We start from the raw sequence: 27,921 nt of genomic DNA, 5'->3' as shown, positions 1-27,921 counted from the left end.
TTACTGTGCTCAAATGGCCTCCACAGTCACCAGATCTCATGGATGTGCAGCAGACAAATCTGACGGTAAAAGGGGATCCAACCCGCTACTAGTAAGGTGTACCTAATAAAGTGGCCAGTGAGTGTGTATGTTTATATAAATTTCAATATTAATTGTGTACTTAAAAATTGTAACCTTTATATACAGGATCTAGTCAGATTTCAACTTTTAATAAAGAGCGATTCACATCTGAACATGTTTTGTTGCATGATTAAATCTAAATGCATCATTAATTTAGATGAAAAGCAGCTGGTCGTTGCTGCCTGATCTCAGTGTTATTGTTCCTCATGAACTGTAAATCAGTGAATTGTACCACAAGCTTAAAATAGCGCTGGAGTTTCTTGGAGTGATTGAGGTGTAAATGCTTGTAATGGAGCCAGGAAATTCATCCAGAAGCGGATCCATGTGTGCCACGAGTCTAATGTTTCACAGCCACTGCTTTATATACATTCAGAATACTCAAACATACGCTGAACGAGATGATTCAGTGCATTTACTACATTTGTTTTAAGCTAAGTGGACGCAGGCAATTAATACGGGCTGAATTGAAACGGATTAAGAACACTACTACTTATAATATGTTTAAATTCCGCCTATATCAATTGTTTGCAACCACTTAGCTAAAAACAAATGTCGTAAATTCAATTAATAATGTATTCAGAGCATGAGTAAGAACAAAAAGAGAGGACAGAAATGAGCATGGTCATGTGTAATCCGCTAAAGGCATGCAAACGCAGCATGGTGTGTGTTACTGTTCTCCATGTGCTGATATTGTTGCATCAGGTGGTATTTTAACACTCATGTCATCTTGAGCCCTAAACATACAGCAACATGTGCAGCAGCTCCAGACCTGCAGGACATGAGGAAGAGCAGCCATCAATGAATGAAGACAGACGCTCGCATAAGCACACCACACTGTAAGTACAAACATGCTGTGTTATATTTAACTATAATGTAGTCACATCTCAGTGTTCTTGTTTGGTTTGGTTTTAGCAAGTACTCAAGATTAACACTTTAATACAGTGCTCATGTTAGTATATACATTAACTAATGGGGCAAACCATTAGGGATACATCTATTGTATTTATTCATGTTTGGAAATGTTAAGTTCATATTAACTCTGTGCATGAGCTAATGTTATCAAGCATGATTTTAGATTTGAATAATAATGCATTGGTATATGTTGAACTATGATTAATAGATGCTAAACAAGAATGTTCATGCTTAGTTAATGTTAGTTGATGGACTGATATTCTAAAGTGTTATTAATTAAGCAAATGCATTGAAGTTTTAATAGAGAAATTTAATTGGGTGATGCTAAAATATTGGCTCATAATGTGTTTACTAATATGAACCATCCATTGCTTTTATACACAGTATTTGTTAGCATTAATTGTTGGCTCTTGTTCACTTAACTAATACTATATTAAAACTAATGTAAAACAGAGCTTTAACTAATGCTAACAAACTTGATTTGTATTTTTCAATACTGATACATTGGTTATATAATATGTTTGTACTCAGATCACGTTTGTAAGTTGAACTATAGTGGATCATTATCTTAAAGTGTTTCCAAAATATGTTTATGTGTATATATGTTAACGTATGCATTAATGTTGTGTTTTAATTATTTTCTGTATGATAGTTTATGAGTAATACACCAGATGCTCAGTGTTTTTCTCTTTATCAGCTTGTATATATATTTAAGCAAAACCAAAACACAATCTAACATCCTTTTCCTAGCTAAAATCATTCTTGAAATAATGTTGATTGCACTTTATTCATGATTTAGCCATCCGTTTTTATAAATAAATGAATATATATTTTATTTTAATGGGCGACACGGTGGCTCAGGGGGTAGCACTGTCGCCTCACAGCAAGAAGGTTGTTGGTCCCGGCTGGGTCAGTTGGCATTTCTGAGTTTACATGTTCTGTCCGTGTTGGTGTGGGTTTCCTCCGGGTGCTCCAGTAATTGATTAACTAAATTGGTCATAGTGTATGTGTGTGTCTGTGAATGTAAGACTGTATGGGTGTTTCCCAGTACTAAGTTGCAGCTGGAAGGGCATCCGCTGTATGAAACATGCTGGCATAGTTGGTGGTTCATTCCATGTGGTGACCCCTGATAAAAAAAAGGGACTAAGCTGAAGGAAAATGAATAAATAAATTAAATAAATAAATAAATACACACATATATATATATATATATATATATATATATATATATATATATATATATATATATATATATATATTAGGGCTATGCAAAAATATTGATATATCTATTTATATCTATATCTTGATATATATACAAATAAACATATAACATGTCGGTACTGAAAGTTTTTTTTTAATGTTGTTTTGACTTTTTTTCCAAATAAAACCAAAAACAATCATAATAAAACTTTTATAAAACGAAATAAAATTTTAAATACTAAAATTACTATTAGAATAACAGTGTATTTAAATGTTAAGAAAAATAAATTCATGTTAAATATAACCATTAAAACATACTAAGAAATATACAGAATCTTTATATATTTTAAATGAAAGAAAAATGAAATTAAACCTAATTCAAAACATGAATATGCATCATAAAGGTGTATTGGGGATACTAAAATATCGACTAATGTTCCAAAATAACTCTGGTGTCTCATTACTTTAACAAGCAATGAAGTCTTGAATCTGCACGTGCTTCATAGATGAACTGATGGAGCAAATAATAATTAAAACTCAAATAATTACATTCAAAATATAAAAATAATCATATTTAAATAAACTGTTGAATATTCAAATTCATTCAAAGGAATATATTGTTCAACTGGTAACTGTAAGAAGCATGTTAAATCACTGTGTGTGTGGGGAGTGTGTGTTTGCAGTGTGGAGTGTGTGTGTGCAGCTCTGGTTTCAGGCTCACTGTGATTGACATTGGTCAGCACTGTTAAATAAAGCTGCACAAGTATTTGTGGGAGTGGCAGAGGTGCAGCTTTACTGCGAGCTCATTGGCTGATTGCCCATCACTCAAAACCCTCTGCCACGTGCTCAACAACACATGCCCATATCACAGAACACGATTATTATTAGGAAGCGTACGGTTTTATAAACGCATACATTAAATATTTAGATTCACACTAATAACAAACCATTAACTAAGACTTAAAAATAAGTACTAAAATTACTAATAAAATAAAAATGTGTTTAAATTTTAATAAAAATAAGCTAAATAACACCCACCCCATTACAGAACATGATTACTATTTGGCAGCTTAAGGTTTTATTGATGCATACATTACAGTTTTTGATCAATTTAAGATTCACGCTATTAACAAGTCAATAACTAAGACATTCAGCTTAATATACGAATAATTATCTTTTTATTAATAGTTAGTAAGGTAGTAGTTGATTTTAGGTATTGGGTAGGATTAGGAGCATGCTTTATTAGTGCTAATAAACAGTTCATATCTTAATAATAGGCTGGTCATAAGCCAGTTATTAATTAATTGTTACATACTATGTCCCAAAGTCACGTCAGGCATATTTAGATCTTGTTGAAAGACTATTTAAGGGTCACATTTTGGCCTTAAAATAGTAATAAACGATCATTTGAAGTCTTTATTCTTTGCGACTAAGCTTTATATCACTATATTCGGCACATTTATAAGAATAAATTTGTTTTATTTGTGCATAAACATGTATTTTATGCTGAATTAATATCAAATGTTAGTTTACCCATATTTTAATTGTTAGATATTTCTGAAACTTTTACTTTCACTTTTTTAATGATTTTTATAAATATATTATAATTTTAATTTGATGTCAATTGATGCAGAAACCCAAATTTGCACGTCTCATGTATTACTTTTACAGTAAGGTGTTCTTCTTACATGTTCCATGTGCTTACTATAGTGATTATGGTCACACTTTACAATAAGGTTTCATTAGTTAATGTATTTTCTAGCATGATCTAATAATGAACAATACTTGTACAGCATTTATTCATCATAGTTTAATGCATAGGTCAATGCATTATTAACATCCAAACTCGTGCTTGTTAACATTAGTTAATGCACAGTGAACTAACATGAACTAACAATGAACATCTGTATTTACATTGACTCATGTTAACTTACATGAATTAATACTGTCAGAAATGTACTGTTCATTGTTTGTTCATGTTAGTTCAATGCATTAACATGAACAAATACAACATTATTATAAAGTGCTACTGTAATTACAATAAATACATGCATCTGCTGTAGACTCAGTCCTCGCATAATGTACTTTGTAGTAAGATGAATAGTTTCAGTGTATTAAGGACGCCTTAAAATAAAGTGTAACCTAATTATTATTATTTTAATACATATTCCAGGTTTTCTGAGAGGACATGAATAATCTCTGGACTGTGTTCATTTTTACTGTAGCCCTCAGGGGTAAGTGATGGATCTCTTCTGTGTTTAGTTTCTGGATGTTTGCTGATATGTTGCTATATTTACTAATTGCTGAGTTTCATCTTTATGAAGTGTGTTTGGGAATACAGCATATTCTTAAAGATACAGTTTATCCCAAACTGAAAAAAACCTGTGGTAGTTAACTCATCCTACACCTTTTTTTTAAATCCTGATTGAGGTTTTTTCTTCTGTTGAACACAAAAGATGTTTTGAAGAGAGCTGAAAGCCTGTAACCATTGATTTCCACAGTATTTGTTTTCCTGCTGAAGTTGTCAATGATTTGATTCCAGCATTCTTCAAAATTTTATATTTAATGTATGTTTTTGACTTAATAAATGCATGGAAATGTATTTATTACTCATATATTTCAATCAATGTAACTTCCGTTTGAGTTGGCTGGTTAATAAATAATAAGATTTTTAAAATAAGAGGGTTAACTGTCCTATTTAGTGAGACGACTGGTTAAAATAAGTAAATTAATGAATCAGTCCTCTAGTGTTAAACACTGTTGTTTTGCAGATTTATGTGGGTGTTGGCAGGTTCCTGCAGATCATTAATAAATAATACAATTTTTAAAAATATTATGAGAGTTTAACTTTACTCTTCAGCGGTGGTGGAGTCCAGCTATGGGACCCAACATTAATTTATTTAGCTGTCCTATTTTTTTACTTTTTATTCAAATGAAAATAATAATAACAAATGCACATGCAACAAGCCAATTTGCATGCTCAAAACAGAATATTTTGCACGCAGAAAAGTTTTTTTTACTTACAACAAGTCATTTTGCAAGCTCAAAGCATGATGTTTTGCATGAAGAATTATTAAAGTGCATGCAACAAGTCATTTTGCACACTCAAAACATGATATTTAGGGCACAGAATTATTAATGTGCATGCAACAAGCCAATTTGCATTTTCTAACCATGATATTTTGCGCACAAAATTGTTAACTTGCATGCAGCAAGTCATTCTGCATGCTCAAAACACGATCTTTTGTGTGCAGAATTATTAACGCACATGCAACAAGCAATTTTGCATTCTTAAAATATTATATTTTTTTCCTAAAATCATTAACTGTCATGCAACAAGGTAATTTGCATGCTCAAAACATGATCTTTTGCACACAGAATTGTTAACACACATGTAACAGTTAATTTTGTGTGCTCAAAACATAATCCTTTGTGCACAGAATTGTTAACTCACATACAACAAGTAATTTTGCATGCTCAAAGCACGTTCTTTTGCATGCAGAATTATTAACACACGTGCAACGTCAATTTTGCACGCTCAAAACATGATCTTTTGCACACAGAATTGTTAATGTGCATGCAACAAGCCAATTTGCATTCTCAAAATATCATATTTTGCACTCAAAATTGTTAACTTGCATGCAACATGTAATTTTGCATGCTCAAAACACGCTCTTTTCCGTACAGAATTATTAACACGCATGCAACAAGTCATTTTGCACACTCAAAAAATTATCTTTTGCACACCCAAATTGTTAGTGTGCATGCAACAAGCCAATTTGCATTCCGCAAAACATGATCTTTTGCACACAAAATTGTTTATTTGCATGCAACAAGTAATTTTGCATGCTCAAAATATGATCTTTTGAATGCAGAATTATTAACATGCATGCAACAAGTGAATTTGCATGCTTTAAACACAGAATTGTGGCATGAATACTGCTCCATATTCATTCATATTCAAATAAGTGAATGAATGTGTTAACTGCTGTCGTCTTTCGGGCTGCAGTGGGTGTTGGCCAGTTCCTCCAGACGGCCGAGCTGCAGGTGTTTCTGGGAGAGTCTGTGGTTCTGCCCTGCAATGGTTCTGGTTTCCCAGCAGACGAGCTGCAGGTTTACTGGGAGGCCCTTGGGAAAGACGTCCTCTCTCTGAATGGAGAGAAACTGAGCATCGGCAGAGGTTTTGAAGACCGGGTGAACTTCATCACAGATCCGGCAGTGACTCAAGATTTCTCCATCATCCTGACAGACGTGATGCTGAACGATGGAGAGATTTACGAGTGTCTGTGGAAGGGAACGATACCCATCTGCTCTGTCTTACTGTATGTGATGAGTAAGTACCACAAGAAACAACATCATTATTGGGTCATTTTTAGGTGTCACTTTACAATGAGGTAGTATTAGTGATGTATTTACTAACGTAAACAATTGCTTCAGGACTTATTCATCTTTATTTACCCTAGTTAATGGAAATAGAGTTGTTCGTTAACTCACAGTGCATCAACTAATGTTAACAAGCGTAAATTTGGATTTTCACAATGCATTAGGTTGCGTTGAAGTATGATTAAATGCTGTACAAGTATTGTTGATTATTAGTTCATGTCAGTAAATGCATTAACTGATGAAACCTTGTTATTATAAAGTGTAAGCCATTTTTGTATTCATTTTAAGTACTGATATCTGTTTTTGTAAATGCATAGTCTAGTTCTAGCTTATACAGGGGCTGGACAATGAAACTCGAAGGCCTGGTTTTAGAGCACAATAATGCATTAGTATGGTGTAGGACGTCTTTTTGTGGCTAATACAGCATCAGTTGGTCTTGAAATGACAGACATGCATCCTGCACAGCAGCCAGAGGGATTTTGAGCCGCTCTTCTTGCAGAGGAAAATGTTGACTCACTCCTCCAAAACACCCCAAAGTTGCTCAATAATATTTAGATCTGGGTACTGTGCAGGCCATGGGAGATGTTAAACTTCACATTCATGCCCATCAGAGTCAAATCACCAGTCTTGCTGTATGTATTGATGTACTATCATCCTGATACATGCCACCGCCTTCAGGATGCACTGTTTAATCTATTTGGTCACATGGTTTGACAAAATGGTTTGGTAGTGCTTGGCAGTGACCCAGTGCCCATCTAACACAAGAATTGGGCCTAGGGAATGCCATGATATGTTTAAGCCAAAACTCCTCCATGGACCTCCACCTTATCGTGGTGGAGGGGTTTGAGTGCCTGAGTGATCCTAAGAGCTATGTTGTCTGGGGCTAATGTAGGGTTTCCCAAGGCAAAAAGGTCTTATGAGTACAAAAACATCAAGGACCGTGAAGTTGCCCGGTATGGCGCAGCCGGGACCCCACCCTGGAGCCAGGCCTGGGGTAGGGGCTTATATGCTAGCGCCTGGTGCCTGGGTTTTTTCCCATGGAACCTGGCCGGGCTTAGCCCTAAGGAGCGAAGTAGGACCATCCTTCTGCGGGCCCACCACCAACAGGGGGAGTCGTAAGTGGCCAGTGCATTGTGGACTGAGTGGTGGTTGAAGGTTAGGACTATGACAATCCGATCATCGGGCACAGAAACGGGCTCTTGGGACATGGAATGTCACCTTACTGAGAGGGAAGGAGCCCGAGCTTGTGCAGGAGGTGGAACGGTACCAACTAGAGATAGTTGGGCTCACCTCCACTCAACTTTTTGAGAAGGGCTGGACTTTCTTCTACTCTGGAGTTGCCCACTGTGAGAGGTGGCGGGCTGGTGTGGCCTTACTTATAGCTCCCCAACTTAGCCACCATGTGTTAGAGTTTTCACCGGTGAACGAGAGGGTCGCCTCCCTGCGCCTTAGGGTCAGGGATAGGTCTCTTACTGTGGTCAAGTATCTTGGGGTTTTGTTCACGAGTGAGGGAAGGATGGAACATGAGAATGATAGGCGGATTGGTGCAGCGGCAGCAGTAATGCGGTCAATGTACCGGTCCATTGTGGTAAAGAAGGAGCTGAGCCGAAAGGCAAAGCTCTCGATGTACCGGTCAATCTACGTTTCTACTCTCACCTATGGTCATGAGATTTGGGTCATGACTGAAATGACAAGATCCTGGATACAAGCGGCTGAAATGAGTTTTCTTCACATAGTGGCAGGGTGCACCCTTCTAGATAGGGTGAGGAGCTCTGACACCCGGGAGGAGCTCGGGGTAGAGCCGCTGCTGCTTCACATCGAGAGAAGTCAGCTGAGGAGGCTCGGGCATCTGATTCGAATGCCTCCTGGACGCCTACCTAGGGAGGTGTTCCAGGCATGTCTCACCGGGAGGAGGCCTCAGGAAAGACCCAGGACACGCTGGAGGGACTATGTCTCTTGGCTGGCCTGGGAACGCCTCGGGATTCCCCCGAAGGTGCTGGAGGAAGTGTCTGTGGAGAGGGAGGTCTGGGTTTCTCTCCTAAGACTGCTGCCCCCGCGACCCGGCCCGGATAAGTGGATGTAAATGACATGACATGACATTGAAGCCCAAACCATCCCTGATCCCAACAATGTTTTACTCTGGGCATCAGCAGTCTGGGTGGTATCTTTCTTTGAGGCTTCACCACACTGTAAGTCTGCCGGATGTGGGAAAGCCAGTAAACGTGGACTTAACAGAGAACAATACATGTTTCGCATTGTCCACAGCCCAAGACTTCCTCTGCTGGCACCCACACTCACCTGGGTTAAATATCATGTTTCACATCATACACAACAAACACATCTGCTGATTAAATAAATAAATGGCCTTTCAAAAGTCAAAGTCTGTCTCGTTCTCTCTCTTGTGTTTGTTCAGCTCTAGAGACTCCCATAGATCACGTGGAGTCGAATGAAGGTGATGATGTCACGCTCAACTGCTTCGGTAATATTCCCAAAAACAAACCCTATGAGGACATCACCATCCAGTGGGTTAAAGACGAGCGAGTGATCCTGCGCTTGAGCTCTGGACAGATGGAGATTCTGGACAAGTACAGCAGCATCATCACATTGCCAGACCAGCAGGACATCAGCCGCGGGATCTTCTCTCTGGGCATCTCGTCGGTCAGAGCGTTTGATCAGGGGGATTATCAGTGCCGATACAAGATCTCGGATTATGGAGACCTACAGAGCGGATTCCCGGAGAGACACGCACTCACTGTCTGGGGTACGGATGTGCTGAAAGGGAAATTTGATCCAAAAATCAACATAAGTCTTACAAATAAAGCTTTAATACGCTTATTTCACACGGCCACCATTTTAAAACACGAAAGCAACGCTACAATGGGAAGAAACCCGGAAGTATAGGACCAGCACTGTAAACATTGCAGCAACATGCCGTGGACTACAAACCTCCAGCTGTTGCTGAGATTTCAAAGTGCAGATGTGGTGTAAACATCACTTTAATATCACTCAGTTCAGTTTAATGTGAACAAATAAAAGCAGATTAGGCATCAAACAACATCACAATCTCTTAAGAGTTTCACGCTTATTGCCTAGTTCAGACTGCGTGATTTTAGCCCTGATTTTGGCTCGCCGACAGGTTTTGAGAAATCGCAGACAAATGCCTGAAATCACAGGCAAATCGCTGCCCGTGCGCGTGAGTGACAATCACACAGTATGAACGATCAAAGACGCGATCTGAGAGAATCGCTGATGAGTCGCCGATGCCTGTGAGATATTTGGCATGCTGAATATCTGGAGCTGTCGGAATTGAATTGAGTTTTGACTGAAAATAACATCAGCGATCGCCTACAGCCAATGAGAGAGCGGCATTCACTTGTGTGTGTGCGTGTGTGTGTGTGTGTGTGTGTGTGTGCGTGTGTGTATACCTGCTGCAGGCCAGCGGGAGGCTGGGGGAGAAGTTAAAAGCGCTCATTTTCGGTTTATTTGGACCCACGAAATGGAGGAAAAACTAGTGGAGGTTTGACAGGACTCAGGAGCAACCGTGTCTGTTTGACATTTCATACAGAAAGAAATTCGTTTATTATCAACGTTGAGGAGAAATGGCTTCCCTTTAAACCCAGGTGAGCAAATATGTACATGTTCTACCCCATTAAAGGCTTCTTTCTCGTTATGTAGTTAATAACAAAAGATATACGACGTGTTTTTGGCTGTGAGACGTAGTTTGGACGAAGTTGTCGGCGATTCTTCCTATAGTAAAGTCATGCAATGTGAAAGTCCCTGTCGTCGATCCATCTTGCAGTGTAAACAAAGCAGCGACGAAACGCTAGCCCAGATAGTCATGCAGTGTGAAAACATCTGTGACACGACTACTGTGAAAATCATGCAGTCTGAACTCGGCATAAGTGTCCTCCTAGGCTTCTCTGCTTCAGCCTATGTAACCCGGTGAGTGATGAAACACCGCAGTCCTCTGTAGCACACCTCGTGTTGTCTGTTATAGTGTTCTGTCGGTACTGAAGTTTTAAAAATGTCCATTTCCCGCTAACTATCAAGCACCACTGAGCGTTCTTAAACTGTTCGCCAGTGCTCAACAGAAATGACTGTGATTGGCCGTGAAGGTCATCAGTTCACCGCTCTTCACCGAGTGCAAACACAGATACACGGACACTGGGCATGGGCTGGTTTAAGATACTGACGGTATGATGAACTTGGATAAAAATATCACGGTATTGTGATTTCTGCTCTAAAATATATTATTTTTAAATGTCATTTTTGAGCTCAATATATTTTATTTTGAGAGACATTTCAAATATTTCGGAGCTGTAAACATGTCAGGCTAAATTAATTATTATGGTGGCTTGAAAAGCCAACATACTGTTATCTCACTTAAACTTCTTTCTTCTGAGACCAGTTTTGAAGTGCATCTCCTCCTAAACCTTTCAAGCTACATACTTCAAACTTTCCTCAAACCTTCAAACTGGTCTGACTCGGGTTGCTATGTCTTTTCTAACTGATCCGACTTTGGGTTTTCCCAAAAACGACCCAGAAAATTCCCGTTGACTTAACATTGGGTCAAACTTTGTGAGCTCATAACTCTGCATCAGACTGTCCTACAGACTATTAACTGGGCTCATTTAACTCAGTCTAGCCAGCAGCCAATAACTGATGACTTTTTAACTTACTAGCCACTCCCTAGCAACCACTTGTGGCGCCCTAGCAACTGTCCATAGACTTCCATTGTAAAAGACTGCCATTGACTTAACATTGAGTCAACCTTTGTGAGCTCATAACTCTGCATCAGACTGTCCTACAGACTACAGTCAGGCCTTATTCAACTCAGTCTAGCCAGCAGCCAATCACTGATGACCTTTAGACTTACTAGCCACTCTCTAGCAACCAATTTCAGCACCCTAGCAACTGTTTTGAAAATTATGACTAGCTGTTCTAATACATGCTAGTAGTTTTAACATGCTAATCTTGCTAGAAACATGCTAATGACATGCTAGTCATGCAAATTCATGCTAACAACATGCTAATTCATGCTAGTAACATGTTAATTCATGCTGGTAACGTGCTAATTCATGCTAGAATCATGTTAACAGCATGCTAATTCATGCTAGAATCATGCTAATTCATGCTAGAATCATGCTAACAACATGCTAATTCATGCTAGAATCATGCTAGTAGCATGCTAATTCATGCTAGAATCATGCTCGTAGCATGCAAGTTAATGCAAGAAACTTGCTAACAACATGCTAATTCATATTAGAATTATGCTAGTAATATGCTAATTAATGCTAAAAACATGCTAGTAACATGCTAATTCATTCTAGAAACATGCTAATTCATGCTAGTGACATGCTAAAACATGCTAGTAACATGTTAAATCATTCTAATAACATTCTGATTCATGCTTGTAACATGCTAATTCATGCTAGTAACATGCTAATTTTGCTAGAATCATGCTAGTAACATGCTAATTCATGCTAGTAACATGCTAATTTTTGCTAGAATCATGCTAGTAACATGCTAATTCATGCTAGTAACATGCTTATTCAAGCTAGAATCATACCAACATGCTATTTACACTTTAAAACCCCTTCAAACTTTCAGACTCTGCTTTTCAAGCCACCATAAAGTTTGTCCTCAATTTTTAATATCTAGTTGACTTCTGCTGTCTTCATTTGTTTCAAAAACTATTTTTTAGATATATTTTCTGCTAAAGAAACTTTTGTCCTTACTTTTGTCTCTCTCTCTCTCTTTCTCCTTCTCTCTCAGCTGTGTTTTCAGGTCTCCCGGCCATCACAGATTTTCCTTCCAGTTTGTCAGACACAGAGACTGACAGCACAGCAGCAGCATCTACATATGCTACAGATACATATGAAACAGATACATATGCCACAGATACATTTGTCAATGATGCAAATACCACAGATACAAACGCCACAGATTCATATACCACATATACAAATGGAACAGATTCATATGTCAATGATACAAATACCACAGATATAAATGCAACAGATTCATATACCACATATACAAACGCCACAGACACATATGCTACAGATACATATGCCACAAGCACTCAGACTGAACCCAACAACACGCTGCCAGCTCACACAGCATACGAAGCCAACACACACACTCACAACGGCAGCACAGAGAGAAACACTGAGAAAAGCACCAGCGCAACTGACACTGACCCGCACACAATCTCACACAGTCACGGTTAGTGCTGCTCAATACATGCTTTATTAATTATTGATATTTCATTATGACCCCAAGCCCAGACTTCTGCTTTATTTTAGCTGAACAAACACATACATACAGTTAAAGTCAAAATTATTATGATTTTTTCCCCCCAAATATTTCCCAAATAATGCTGAACAGATTCAGGAATTTTTCTCAGTATGTCCTATAGTTTTTTTCTTTAGAAGAAAGTCTTATTTGATTAATTTTCGCTTGAATAAAAGCAGTATTTTAATTTTTTTAATGTTCAATATTATTAGCACTATTTGCTGTGCATTGTCTCCAGAACAAACCACTGTTATACAATGCCTAATTACCATAACTTTACCCTAATTAACCTAGTTAAGCCTTTAAATGTCACTTTAAGCTGTATAGAAGTGTCTTGAAGAATATCTAGTCTAATATTATTTACTGTCATCATGACAAAGATAAAATAAATCAGTTATTAGAGATGAGCTATTAAAGGGCCATGAAACCCCCTCGTTTCAGCAGGGTGTTTTCACACCTCTACTTTGGAAAAAGTCAGAAAAGTGGGCGTGTCCAGCTCTGTTTAGGGGGGAGTGTCGGAGGAACTAAAGTGGGAGGGTGTGGGAGTGTCTATTTGGTCACGCGCGAGTTTCAGAGTCAAAATAAACACACAGTAGAAAGTGATGGTGTTTAACCTACATGGACATCTGTAGTCGAATTATTTGCCAAATGATTAAATGGTGGACTTTAATGGCAGTTTGGCTCTTTCATTCAGGGAATTCATTCATGCCCCTCGCGACAAACGAGATATTTGATTCGAGGAACTGCTCTAAGCGTGTATTTTACATGCAATGTTTGATACCGCACGGCGAATGAGAGGAAAAAACCCTCAGCATTTCCCGGAAATTTAGATGCACACGGCAGGTAGCGTCAGAAAGCCGCGTGTGTTATTCCGGTCACAAAATGCGGTAAAAACCCTACACGAAGTTAAAGTTTGGTTGTGGTGCTGACATGTTTACACTCGGTGCAATAGTTAACTTAGTTCGATACGAACAAACTGAATAAACAAAGAGCACTGGTCGCTCACTTACCAAATCTGTAGAGACAGAACAATCACCAGCAACTAGAGCCGCGTCTTTATGAAGAGGAGACTACAAGCGAATCCGGATCTCAGCATTTGCAGATGAGAACAGCTCTCAGGTAAACAATGTTCCTCCTTAGACACGTAAGTTATTGTTGTCGAGCGTCGCGTACACTGTTAATCCACACGTGACTCCAGCTGCGCTCTCACAGAGAGAAAATGAAAACAAAACTTCACTGCAGCAAACTATAAAAGCAACACTTCACGCTTGTTTTGCCAACACAACGTGGCGTCTCTGTCCTGAAAACACTGTGACAGTAATGAATATTAATGAAGTTGCACAATAGAGCGCGCTGATTGGTTTGAACCAAGCCTAACTCATGCATTAATGCATCACACTGTAAGACGTAATAAGACTCACTCTGGCACAGACGTCCAGTCTGCATGCTGGAATACACGCTATTATGTCATGACCGTGACGCAGCTGCAAAAATTCATTTCAAACCGGAAGTACGAATTTGCTTGAAATAACGCAAAAACAACCAATTTACACTTTTTAGTGAAATATAGGTGTCCTAATAGTGTTTTTAGCAGTGTGGGACACATATACCACTGTCAACAGCTCAACACATGTGTTCTGGTGTTTCGTGACCCTTTAAAACTATTATGTTTAGTAATGCATTGAAAAAATCTGCTCTCCATTAAACAGAGTGGGGGAAAAAATAAACAGAGGGGCTAATAATTCAGGGGATTTAATAATTCTGACTTCAACTGTAATGCTTTATAGCAGACATGATCAACCCTTTTCCTGGCGATCGACCTTCCTGCAGATTTCAGTTGCAACCCTGCCTGTAATTATCACGTGCTGTTCAGGTGTGTTTGATCAGGGTTGGAGCTGAACTTTGCAGAAAGGTTGATCTCCAGGAACGGGGTTGAGCGTCACTGCTTTATAGTGTCTTTATAGTGGCCGTGTTTTTAAACTAACATCTGATCTATATGTTTTTTCTTTCTTTTAATCTCTCCTAGGGATGACCGATACGTTATTACCAGGCACAGTTTCCGGTCAGTGGTATTTACTTTTTTCTCTAATGATTTATCAGTATTTAAAGTTTGCTTGAGATAAAAATTGTACAATGTTTATTTTTCCAGCACACATTGTTAATCTGTAATTCAGTGCAGGTGAATCCACTAAATAAAAGCTGGTTTATTTTTACCATTATCTATCCAGCCTTAATTGTATTTGTTCTTCTAATCAGACTTGACAAACACAGTCTACAGAAAAACTTTGATGACACGCACAAAGAAAGAATGTCAATCAGAGGGGAAAGCCCCGCCCACTAGTGACCATCACTTGCTCATTTGCATAAAGAGCATCCCTGAGTGAGAAGCAGCCGTCTGTAGAGTGTTTGAGCTGCTGAAGATAATGTCAGCATAGACTAAGAGGATTATAGATGTGGAGTTTTAGATGAAGCACAAATGAACAGCGACAGGAGCGACATCGACTGACAGAAGCATGAAGCACACACTGACCAACGACAACATGCAGACCTGACCAGCACTGATAGCATTAGTCCTATTTTGGAGCTGCCACTATGCTGATGCAAATGCATTTGTAGCTCCGCCCTTTTCATGAAAGAGCACAATCTCATTTGAATTTAAAGCGACAGTCACCAAAACGCCACAATGTGGATCGAAGCCTAAAAGGGTCAGCTTCAGAGAGTTAGAGAACATTATCTGTGTGGTATTTTGAGCTGAGACTTCACACACACACACACACACACACACACTAGAAACATCAGAGACTTATTTTACATCTTGTAAAAAGAGACATAATAGCTCCCCTTTAAGACTAACAATGTGTGCTAGCAAAATAAACATTGCAGATTTACAACTGATGCAGAGATTAAAGTGTGCTGTTTGTGGTCAGGTCAGCGGGATCATCAGTTCTCAGATCAGCAGATTCCCTGGATCCGCATCGGTCTGATTTCTGGAGTTCTGCTGGTGACGGCGCTGCTTTTAGCTTTCCTGTTGTTGTCGGGGAGAATCTGATTCAACAGGACGAACATTAAGATGCAGGGAATCAACTTTCAGACATTTCCATGCAAACCGCGCATTTCAGGAACTGTGAATGTTTTAAAATATATTGTTTTGTGTGTGGAGCAATACTGTAAAAAGGCCCTGTGAAATTAGGATAACTTTTTTTTAGATGTTAGTTTTACTGTTAGTTTTAAGGATAGCCATTAGCTCGTGTTCTCCAGAAAAGTGATAAAATTTCCATTTAGAAGATATAAACCTGATATAAACATGTGAAGCTTGTATTTTGTAGTTTCCGCCTAAAAGGATCAACAGTTTTTTTTTTTTTTTTTATAATTATTTTTTCGGGGTCTTCACCTTTATTTTTGATAGGACAGTATAGATAATAGACAGGAAAGCATGGGGAGCAGAGAGAGGGGAAGGATCGGCATAGGACCGCGAGGCGGAATCGAACCCGGGTCGCCGTGAGCAACGGAGTGCATGTGTTGACGCACTAACCACTACACCACTACACCGACAGGATCAACAGTTTTATTCAGGTCGCCTCATACTTTAGCTTCGCATTAAATCTTCTGACCAATCAAATGCTCTCTAGTGTCTGACATGCCCCGCCTACTTCTTCTCATTGGCTTTTCATTTGATGTGCTTAAACTCGACCCCTCACTGGCAGAGCTGTGAGAAAAACAAAACGCTATTGGCTGTTTTTTTTTAAAGGGGAGGGGCTACTATATGCCCCACCCTCTTTTCATGTTTCAATTTAGATTACGTCAAACATCCAATAAAAACCAAATTAACGTTTTAAGCACTTCATGGAACCTTTAATACTTTGATAAAATCTCCAATATATCACATCATTTTTTTGTTCTTTAGCTTTGATTTATTAACTAATCACACATTTTTCTTAATATGAATATTTGGAAAGTTTGTGAAATTGAAATGTGTTTAAATATGTTGAACTCTGGTGATATTTCTGACCATTGGAGTATTGCCGAATGGTGCTGTTCATTTATGTGGCTGTAAGTGCTGCTTTATTTGTCTTTCAGTTAGTATTTATTGTTTTTGAAAAATGAAATAACTTGATCTAAAGCATCATGAGGCACAATCTTCTTTTTTTTTTTTATATATATATGAACATCCTTTATTCAGTGCATCCAACATATGTCTTATATGTGTGTATATAATATGTACATTTGAAGACAGAATTATTAGGCCCCCTGATTATTTTTTACCCCAATTTCTGTTTAACGGAGAGAAGATTTATTCAGCACATTTCTAATCATAATAGTGTTAATAACTCATCTCTAATAACTGATTTATTTTATCTTTGTCATGATGACAGTAAATAATATTAGACTAGATATTCTGCAAGACACTTCTATACAGCTTAAAGTGATGTTTAAAGGCTTTACTGGGTTAATTAGGTTAACTAGGCAGGTATGGGTAATTAGGCAAGTTATTATATAACGATGGTTTGTGTGTATATATATATATATATATATATATATATATATATATATATATATATATATATATATATATATATATATATATATATATACATATACACATTTATATATATATTTATATATACATACATACACATATATATATATATAAATAAGATATGAATAAATAAGTCAGGGACGTGCGGGAACTCCGTCAAGGTCAAATTTACAAATATATGCATCCAGTATATATTTGCCAACTACCGATTGTGGTTTATAAAATCAGCCTTCTTTCTATGTACATAGCAGGTACATATTGGGCCAAGGAAGAATGTGAAATGTATAACGATTAATAACGCCTCTCGAAAAACACCAAGGTGGACGCTACAGACAGCCTGTAACAAGAGATCAAGCATAAAAAAAAAACTTACAAAGAAAAGCTTTGGTATTTTAATAAATCTTTAGTTTTTTATGGCACACATATTTTGATGAGGTACGTAAAGCTTGCTTTGAAATGTCAAATTTGTGAAACTAATATTTTAGGTAATAAAAACAATTTAGCTTCAAGTTATTTGGATTGATGAAGATATGCATATGATGCTGTTCATGTCCATATCTGTAAATGCTGCTGGTGGTTCTGTGTTAAACTTACTAATCTAAAGTGTATTTTAATGCATTCGACTAATTAAAGTTACGTATGTTCAACATGCTGTGTATTTATTGCTTAGTACAGTTTGTTCACCTGCAGGTGAAGCAGTCCACTATTAAAAGGAAACCTCTGTCCACATGAGGTCTGCGCTGAATCTTAATATTGCTCGGTTTGAAAATGAACGTTCAATTTCTTGGTTCTAAGTGTCTGTTCGAGTTGTAGATGTTTTTTTTTTTTTTTTTACTGAATACAAAGATGAGTTCTTGTACAAACCATACCTGAGCATGAAGACCAACACGAAATACTTTCAATTTGTGAATTAAAGTGTAACCGGTATATGTTAAACTGCTAATAATTTACACGTTTTGTGTTTTGTTTGGTGTTTAGCAGAAGTTTTAGCAGACTTTTATTTTACTGTGACATATCTCCGACTGAAATTGAATATTTAGTAGGGGGCGGGGTTTATTTTTTGCTCCTCTCAGTCTCATCTTAAACTCTCAGTAAACTAACTTAACTTGGAGGGGCGTGGCTGAGTATATTTTAGCCAATCAGAGAAGGACTACAGCTCCACAAGCAGATGGATATATGCAGTGGATAAACTTGCACTGTTAAATTGTTCACTTTAAGACTAAGAAATTATCTTTAATGATACAAATGTTATGAAATAACACATCTGACAGCATTTCTTATGAACCTTTGTTAATGTTCATGTTTGTTAACAGTGCATTCAGTTCTGCCAAGATTAAGGTGAATAAAAGCTGTGGGTGTAATCATTTTTTAACATGCTTAACTAGTGTTAATTTACTCTATTATACATCATTACTATGAGACCACAGTCAACACAACAAAACATCTGAAAATAATCAAAATCAAATCTTTTTGCCAATGACGTGCCAAAGAAAGTCTTTTTATTCAGTTTAACTTCATCATAATTAACTAACACTAAAACAGATGTACATGGACATCAAACTATACAGACATCGTAAAAAAAATGGATGCATCTAGCGAAACATGTTTATAACTAAAATGTAAACAGATAATAAAAAAAAATATTAATAAAAAACATTTTTTTAAAAATCATACTGATCTAATTCCAGTGACACATTTTCATTTATTTTGTTTCATCACAAAAAATAAACAACAAAAATCCAGGCAGGAACAGAAAAAAGAGGGCATGATGAACTTTACCAAACAGATTATAAAGCTAAAACAGCTGTAAAGCATGCATGAAGCATTTACATGAGTCCAGAACAGTCTAAACACTGAAGCAGTCAGTCAGTCACACATCATCATTCCTGTGCTCATGCTGCAGAAATAAAGCTGGAGTGGCCAACAGAGATGAGCGTGTGTTTGTGAGAGTGTGTGTGTCCTCATGTGCTGTTGCTGCTGGCGGCTGTAAACACAGGACCTGAATGAACACCGTCTCCTGCCACTTCACCCATGGCCTGCAGAGCCACGGTCGCCGCCATCGCCTTCGCATGCTTCTTATTAGGACTCGCAGACTGAGGCTGATAATCACTGCCGTTCACCACCACCTGACACACACACACACACACATTTTATTAATTTACACACACATATACGAAATTATTAATAGATAAAATAGGAGAAATAACACACACACATAAAGTTGAAGTCAGATTTATTTCCCCTCTTGTGAATTTTAAAATATTTCCCAAATGATGTTGAACAGATTCAGGAAATTTTCACAGTATTTCCTCTAATATTTTATCTTCTGGAGAAGGTTCTATTTGCTTTATTTTGGCTAGAATAAAAGCAATTTTAATTGTTTAAATCAATTTTAAGCTCAATATTATTAGCCCTTTAAGCTATATTTGTTTGGATTGTCTCCAGAACAAACCACTGTTATACAATGACTTGCCTAATTACCCTAACCTGCCTAGTTACCCTAATTAAGCCTTTAAAAGTCACTTTAAGCTGAATACTTAATTAATAGTTAGTAAGGTAGTAGTTGTGTTTAGGTATTGGGTAGGATTATTGATGCAGAATAAGATTATAATTTATAACTACTAATGAACAGCTCATTTCTTAATAATAGGCAGGTAATAAGCCAGTAAATAGCATAAATTATGAGCTAAACTAAAGTGTTACCTTGACATCTACTGTATATTGAATGCAGACTTCAGGCCAGAACACTGACCTTAAAGAGGAAGTTCTTGCGGTGGTCTGGACCACTGTGGTGGACCATCACAAACTCCGGCTGAGGCCATTTCTTCTTATTACACATCTCCATCAGAGCCGACACCGGATGCTTCCCTGTGGAGAAAACACACACACGCACGCATGCACGCACACACACAAACACACACTTTACATTTCAACTCACATCAGACAGCTGGACTGAGCACTGCTACAGTAAAAATCAGTAAAGGTGACCTATTTTTGTACAAGATCTCGGGTCTCTGATGTCCCTGGAGTGTGTGTGTGTGTGTGTGAAGTTTCAGCTCAAAATACCACACAGATAATGTTCTCTAACTCTCTGAAGCGGACCCTTTTAGGCTTTGATCCACATTGTGGTGTTTTGGTGACCGTCGCTTTAAATTCAAATGAGATTGTGAAGCGTGAAAACTGGCGTACGCAAAGCTTTTGTGCATACACATGAGGCCTCTGTTGTCTATGGAGACTCCTGTGTTGTTCAGTCATGCCTCATGGGCTAATAGGGCTGCTGTTCTGGCAATCTGTTATGACAATTAGAGATGTATGTTACAACTAATGTTTATAAATAATGTTCATTGCATGACTTTAGTGTCATGTGTGTTATCATGATGGTCTTTAGCAGTTAGTCGGTATCATTTAGCAGAATGATGCTCAGTGCTTCTATATACATGTATATGTTGAACTCCTCCAGACACTCACCTAGAAGATCCTTCATCACCACAATGTTGCCAGATTTCTGTGTCTTTTCCCCTTCTGCTACAAGCCCTGAGAGAATAAAAACATCATTATTATTTTTGCACTAACTTACATCACAGATGCCAAAATGTTTCATTCTCCTGAAAACCAAATGAACACTGAATCATTTCTTAATGAACACTGATCCCGCAATGCAAACCTGGCAACCCAAAACCGTTGCAAATGAGCGAGTAAAACCATCTGACAGCCCATCATTACTAAATTCACATATTAAACTTTAAGTTGCTGCACTTTTATTTCTTATTTCCAACTTAAATAAAATTTTAAGTAGGGGGCGGGTTTTTCTTAGGGATGAATTCAGCAATGGACTCTTTTCAATATCGTGCAGCCCTAATACAGTATATATAACTTTAGAATTTTCATCTTTTACTCTCTTAATTTTCCACGTATTGAAATGTCCTTCTGTCTTCTTGTGTTATAATGTATGTAGGTATGCATTATTTTCTTGTCGTTGATCCCTGTTGTAAGAGCAACAAATAATAACTTGACTTCTTGTTGATCATTTGTTAAAGTGTCAGAAGGTGGATTTCTTTGATTAATCATCTGCTGATCTGCATCCCAATCATCAAAAACACTTAAAACCTACTGGAACCAGCAAGATTCTCACAGAAATCAGTCAAGTTTGGTGAAGGAGAAATCTTGGTTTGGGGTTACATTCAGTATTGGGGCGTGCGAGAGATCTGCAGAGTGGATGATCAACATCATCAGCCTGAGGTATCAAGACATCTGTGCTGCCCATTACATTACAAACACACAGGAGAGGGACAATTCTCCAGCAGGATAGCGCTCCTGCTCATACTTCAGCCTCCACATCAAAGCTCCTGAAAGCAGAGAAGGTCAAGCTGCTCCAGGATTGGCCAGCCCAGTCACCAGACATGAACATTATTGAGCATGTCTGGGGTAAGATGAAAGTGGAGGTGTTGAAGATGAACACAAAGACTCTTGATGACTCTGGGAGTCCTGCTGAAGGCTTTCTTCTTCATTCCAGATGACTTTATTAATCAGTGATGTGAGTCATGTCAGAGATGTATGGATGCAGTCCTCCAAGCTCATGATGGAGTCAGACACAATATTCATTCTGTCTCCACTGCAGCAGGACTTTATATTCTATACTGGACATTATTTCTTTTTTTTAAGATTTATTTATCAGATTTTTTGACAGTTAACAAACAAAGTAAAAACAGACAATAACAGTACAAATAAAAAAAAAAAATAAATAAAAAAAATATATATATATATAAAACAGTACAACATTGTCAAAAAAAAAATTTTAATAAACCACTCTATAACCCTCATATTGTGCGACACACACAGTATATGACATGCATAAACACTACATGATGTGCATTAATCAATTTTCAAATTGAGCATATAAACAGTTCTGTACCAGACGTTGAGGTTGACAGCATGGTGTATTAAGTAAAATAAACAGCAATAATAAAATACAATAAAATAAATAAATAGAAAAAAAAAGATAGAAAAGAAATTTTAAAAAAAGCGAGAGAAAAATGGAAAATGTATTAAACTAAATAGGCTGGGGGGTGGCACGTTCTTAAAACTTGTGGTTTTATGTCAAGAAAAAGTTGTATGTTTGTGCTATATCAGCAGCACTAATACTCAACTGGAAGCACAGATCCAAACAAAATGCAAGAATGGCAACCATTCACTCCACAGTAATTGCCTCAGGTCTCAGAGATTTGACATGATCCAAAAATGGCAACCAAATATTAGAAAATTTGACCACTGAACCTCGAAGACTATGTTTAATTTTTTCTAATTTAAAAAAAAATAAGGCATCTTTAATCCACTGAGTATGGGATGGGGGTTGAGGAGACTTCCACTGCAACAAAATGCACCGCCTAGCTAATAATGACAGAAAAGCTATTAATCCAGAAAAATAAAATGGTAACTCACAGATCAGGGGGAAGAACTCCTACTGGACATTATTTCTGTTCAGTGATGAGACTTTAGTCTGAGCAGAGTCAGACCTCACTGTGCTGATGAAATCATTCAACATCAAGACATGATCAGATTTTATTGAGCTCAAATAAGCAGAATCTAGAGGCCTTTGCCTTTTATATAAGACACTTCTGACACCAAATCATCAACTAGAAGTCAAGGTATTATTGGTTGTTCCTAAAACTTGCATATTGGACAAGACTTTCATCAGGTAGTGTATGCATGCATGTACCATAAACTTGTGAAAACCACAAAAAAAGCATTGTGTGTTTGCGCACACTTATAATAAACTTAAAACAGTGAAGGTAAAGTCTTAATTAATTAATTATGAGTTTTTTTGGGTGAGTTTTGATTGTGTCATTAGGTTATACAAGGTTGGACCTGTCAACTTTGCATTTCTCTGATGATTTTATGCATCCTCTTACCCTTGCGGTCGGTCTTGAAGTCAATAATGATGGGCTCCACCGTTCCTTCCCTGTGCTTCCCTAAACCCTCCCCTGATCTCCATCCCATCTTCCTCATCAGGAACTCTCCCATTCCACCCGACACCGGCGCCGCCCGCAGGAACTGGTCCTGGATATAACAGACAGATTCAGACAGAGAGAAAGACAGGGGAAAAAACCAAGAGAGAAACGGCACGCAGTGAGAAATTCACTCATTCTGAGTCTCCACGTCATCTTACTTCAGCCGGAGCTGAGTTTATATTTATATATATTAGATAAAAGAGCCTAGTTTTAATACTTGAAGTTATCAAAATATATAAAAAATGAACTTATTGAAATGTTGAGTCCTTCATTTCTCACCTGCAGCAATCTGTAAGGCTAAACAAATGGATAAATGTGCACTGCTGGTCAAATGTTGATTTCATTTAGCATTTTTTTTATGATAAAGATCACTAAGTCTCCATTTACTTAATCCAAATGCATTAAAATAAGCTGTAATATTGCTAAATATAATTACAATTTAAAATATCTGTATTATATTAACATTTATTTCAAAATATAATTTATTTCTTTATTTATTTTCAGGATAATAAATCCAGTCCACGGTGTCACATGACCCTTCACAAAACATGATTTGATGATCGAGATTATTTGTTTTAATAATGATGCATTAAAGTGATCAAACATGAACATGTAAAGATCAAATGCTTCAAGGCTTTTGTGAAAATATAGGTATTCTGTCAAAGATGCTAAATATCAGTTTCCACTGAATAATAACAACAATAATAATATTAATATTAGTAGTAAAACTACTTTTAATGAAAACAAAAATAAAACTATTACTATCATTATTAAATAAAGCCATAATAATAATAATAATAATAATAGCAATAATAATAATACTAATAATAGTAAATAAGTTTCCACTAAATATTTGAGCAACTACTACTATAACTAATATTAATAAAAAACTGTAATAAAAAATAGTAATATTAATAAATCAGAATGTATTCCAATAAATAATTAGCAATAATAATAATTGTAGTTGTCGTAAAATACTTTTGATGAAATTAAAAATAATACTACTACCATCACTAATAATAATAAAAAAATAATAATAATAATAATAGAAATAGTAATAATAATAAATCAGAAAGTATCATTTTCAACTAAATAATTAAGCTATAATAAAATAATAATAATATTATAATAATAAAAAGACTTAATGAATATAAAAAAATGAAACTACTACAACAACTAATATTAATAATAAAAAACAGTAATATTAATAGTAATAATAAATCAGAAAGTATCAGTTTCCACTAAATATTTAAGCAATAATAATAATAATAATAATAATAGTAAAGATTTCATAATATAAATTACTACATCTATTACTACTACTACAACTAATAATAATAAAAACAACAATAATATTAGGAATATAAATAATAACAAATCAGAACGTTTCAGTTCCCACTAAATAATTAAGCAATAATAATAATAATAATAATAATAATAGTAAAGATTTCATAATATAAATTACTACATCTATTACTACTACTACTACTACAACTAATAATAATAAAAACAACAATAATATTAGTAATATAAATAATAACAAATCAGAACGTATCAGTTTCCACTAAATAATTAAGCAATATTAATAATAATAATAATAATAATAATAGTAGTAGTAGTAGTAGTAGTAAAAAGATTTAATAAAAATAAAATAATAATGACACAACTACTCCAACTAATAATAATAAAAAACAGCAATAAAAATAGTAATATCAATAAAAATAAATCAGAAAGTATCAGCATCCAATAAATAATTAAGCAATAATAATAATAATAATCATAATAATAATAATAATAATAATAATACTAATACTAATAATAACATAGTAGTAGTAAAAACTATTTTATCGAAAATACAAATAATACTATTAATATCACTAATAATAAAACAGTAATAATAATAAATCAGATCAGTTTTCACTAAATAATTATCAGATAAATAATGAAATAAAAATGAAATAATAACAACAACAACAATAATAATAATAATAATAAAAGTAAAAAGTTAAAAGTAAAATAATATTAATAGTAATTTTAATGATAATAAATCAGAAAGCATCACAAAATAAGCTATAATAACAATAATAATAGTAAAAAGACTTCATAAAAATAATAATGATACTACTACTACTACAACTAATAATAATATTACTAATAATAAATCAGAAAGTATCAGTTTCCACTAAATAATTAAGCAATAATAATAATAATAGTAAAAAGTATTTTAATAAAAATAATAATGATACTACTACTACGACTACAAATAATAACAATTACAATAATAAATCAGAATTGCTTGTTGATCATCAAACCATCACATTACGAAGCTTTCTGAACGCTCATGTGAAAATAAACAGTAACAATAAATGCTATAATAACCATAAACTACAATAACATTCCCCAAAATCAAATTCCCATCTGCATTAACAAACAAACACACTCAAAAACACATCTGACCAGCAGTGCATTACGATGTAACTAAATAACACATCTTAAGGTGTTTCTGTAAGCCTTCAACAGGCGAAGCAGCATCAATAACCGTCCCGAACAGATCTCAAGGCTTTGAGTCGGTTCAGAGCAAAAACAAACAGCAGCACACATGGCAGAAAAGCATCAGTTCACACACTAAAAATCAAATCAAAAATCCACATGAATAGAAGGAAGGGTGCTGGAGGACGTACGTACCTAGGCCCCCATCACCAGCCGAGCATCAGACGTGAATAGAAGGGGCCTGACTGTGACCATGGCAACAAGGCAGCTACAAGGACTGACCCTGCAACAAGTGTCCATACAGAGGGGTGAGAGTTCACAGGTCAGACTGTGAGCCCCCACCCCTCGCCCCCATCCATCCCTGCCCAAATCCCACCAACCCAACAGCACCCGCTGGCGCCGGATGCCCGCAAAGAGCAAACATTGTTCTGATGGTTGTAGTTAGTGCATGATGGGTGACCCTTTGGGAATCAGGGGCCTGTATTCACAACACATCTTAGGGATAACAGTAATTTGGAGAAAATCTAAAAAAATAATGGGTGTCAATGAATTTAGGACTTCTACAAGGCCAAAATGAGCAAACATTGTTCTGATGGTTATAATTAGTGCATGATAGAAAGGAAGATGAACCCCCATATTCCCAAAACATTTACATTTCTACATTTAGTCATTCAGCAGATGGCTTTGTCCAAACAAATTACACTTAGGAAGACATTTAGCAATTCAAAAAACATCTTAAAGATCCCATGAAATGAAAAGAAAACAGTTTAGAAGTTAGTTTCAGTCTGTTCAGGAAATCTATAATCTAGTGTGCTCCAAAACAGAGACAAAATTCGGGTTTAGAAAATATAAAACTGTCATAAACATGCAAAGTTTGTCACTTCCGCCTAACAATTTTTTTCTCATCTCCTCATACTTCAGTTTCTCATCAAATCTTCTGACCAATCAAATGCTCTCTAGTATCAGACTAACCACGCCCCCTTTTTACATGCATTCATTGGATGGGCTTGAGCTTAACCACTCACTGGCAGAGCTGTGAGGAAAAACAAAGGGGAGGAGCTACTCTATGTCCCGCCCTCTCTTTTTTCTCTTCTTTAAGGAGAAAAGTTTTAGGGGGAAATTTAGGACTGCTATATTTCTGCTGTAAGAGTGTTTCAGCACTAAAACTAGCTCCTAAATCTGTGAGAAATTAGTAGTTAAGAGACTCCTAAATCCCTAAAAGAACAAACTATGCTAAAATGAATGCTGCCAGAAAATCTGCCTAAGAAAACAAACATTTTACAATCCCTCTCGGATTTTGGAGGGATGGTTTTTTTTTTATAATTGTGGCCTAAAATAAAGACTTTTTAAAGATGATTTTTAAAAAAAAAAAATTTATTTAGTTTTGTTCAATTCTATAAAAATATACAAACAAAAAAATATTGTGCAAACCATTGGACTGGAGGAAATTATTAAAAATAATAATAATAAATAAATAAATCACACAATGAGATTTTAATGTTCAAATTTAATAAATCTAATTCGTAGAGTTATTCCCATAATGTAAGAAATATGTTTTTAAATATATTTTAACATTTATTTAAAAAAATAAATAAATAAACAGGCTAAAACATAAGCAAACATATGTTCTGTAAATCTAAAGTTGACTTTTTTTCATATTATTTCAAATATATATTTCTAAATATATTCAAAAGACTTTAAAATGTATTTGCTAAATAGTTTTTATTTAATTGAATTTTTAACTTCACTTAATTAAACTATTTTTAATATAAATTGTTTATCAACATAATATCAGTTTCCATGAACGAATCTCTGACAGAGACTCCGCCCCCTCCCCATCAGCCAACCACTGTGTGCATAGTTAATTAGGCACGATGTCATCATAATCCATAGAAAACAAACTCAACCCCGTCCTCACTCTTAGCTTAAAAATCTCTATAATCCACAGTAAATTTTGTCTCAGCATCTTTGTGA

The 27,921-nt window shown here is 36.1% G+C and overlaps 2 protein-coding genes across 2 annotated transcripts in view; one reads left to right on the top strand and one right to left on the bottom strand.

The window, feature by feature from the left end:
- Window positions 1-885: 885 nt before the first annotated feature.
- On the top strand, window positions 886-17,100 carry LOC795531 (uncharacterized). Its single transcript, XM_087236586.1, has 8 exons — window positions 886-956; window positions 4,406-4,466; window positions 6,242-6,565; window positions 9,029-9,376; window positions 12,391-12,843; window positions 14,939-14,974; window positions 15,840-16,260; window positions 16,476-17,100. Exons 2-7 carry the CDS (start codon window positions 4,421-4,423, stop codon window positions 15,959-15,961), a joined length of 1,329 nt encoding a protein of 442 aa, XP_087092712.1. The 5' UTR covers window positions 886-956; window positions 4,406-4,420; the 3' UTR covers window positions 15,962-16,260; window positions 16,476-17,100.
- The window catches only part of sonb (SON DNA and RNA binding protein b), a gene marked incomplete in the record, with an annotated part of 39,610 nt that continues 16,820 nt past the window's right edge, over window positions 5,132-27,921 (bottom strand). The window contains 6 exon segments of the mRNA NM_001442411.1: window positions 5,132-5,141; window positions 13,289-13,299; window positions 18,806-19,575; window positions 20,202-20,317; window positions 20,918-20,983; window positions 23,359-23,506. Coding sequence (NP_001429340.1) covers window positions 19,411-19,575; window positions 20,202-20,317; window positions 20,918-20,983; window positions 23,359-23,506 — 495 coding nt within the window.

Source organism: Danio rerio, chromosome 1 (genome assembly GCF_052040795.2).
Source record: "Danio rerio strain M-AB ecotype USA chromosome 1, GRCz13ab, whole genome shotgun sequence".
In the NCBI taxonomy this organism is placed as follows: domain Eukaryota; kingdom Metazoa; phylum Chordata; class Actinopteri; order Cypriniformes; family Danionidae; genus Danio; species Danio rerio.
This window is presented reverse-complemented; position numbering and strand designations above follow the sequence as displayed.

Excerpts from the sequence above, each read along its gene's own strand:
- LOC795531 (XM_087236586.1), top strand. The coding sequence starts at position 4,421 with ATGAATAATCTCTGGACTGTGTTCATTTTTACTGTAGCCCTCAGGG. Across the intron at positions 4,467-6,241 it reads TTTTACTGTAGCCCTCAGGG|TGGGTGTTGGCCAGTTCCTC; the intron begins GTAAGTGATGGA and ends TTCGGGCTGCAG. Across the intron at positions 6,566-9,028 it reads TGTCTTACTGTATGTGATGA|CTCTAGAGACTCCCATAGAT; the intron begins GTAAGTACCACA and ends GTGTTTGTTCAG.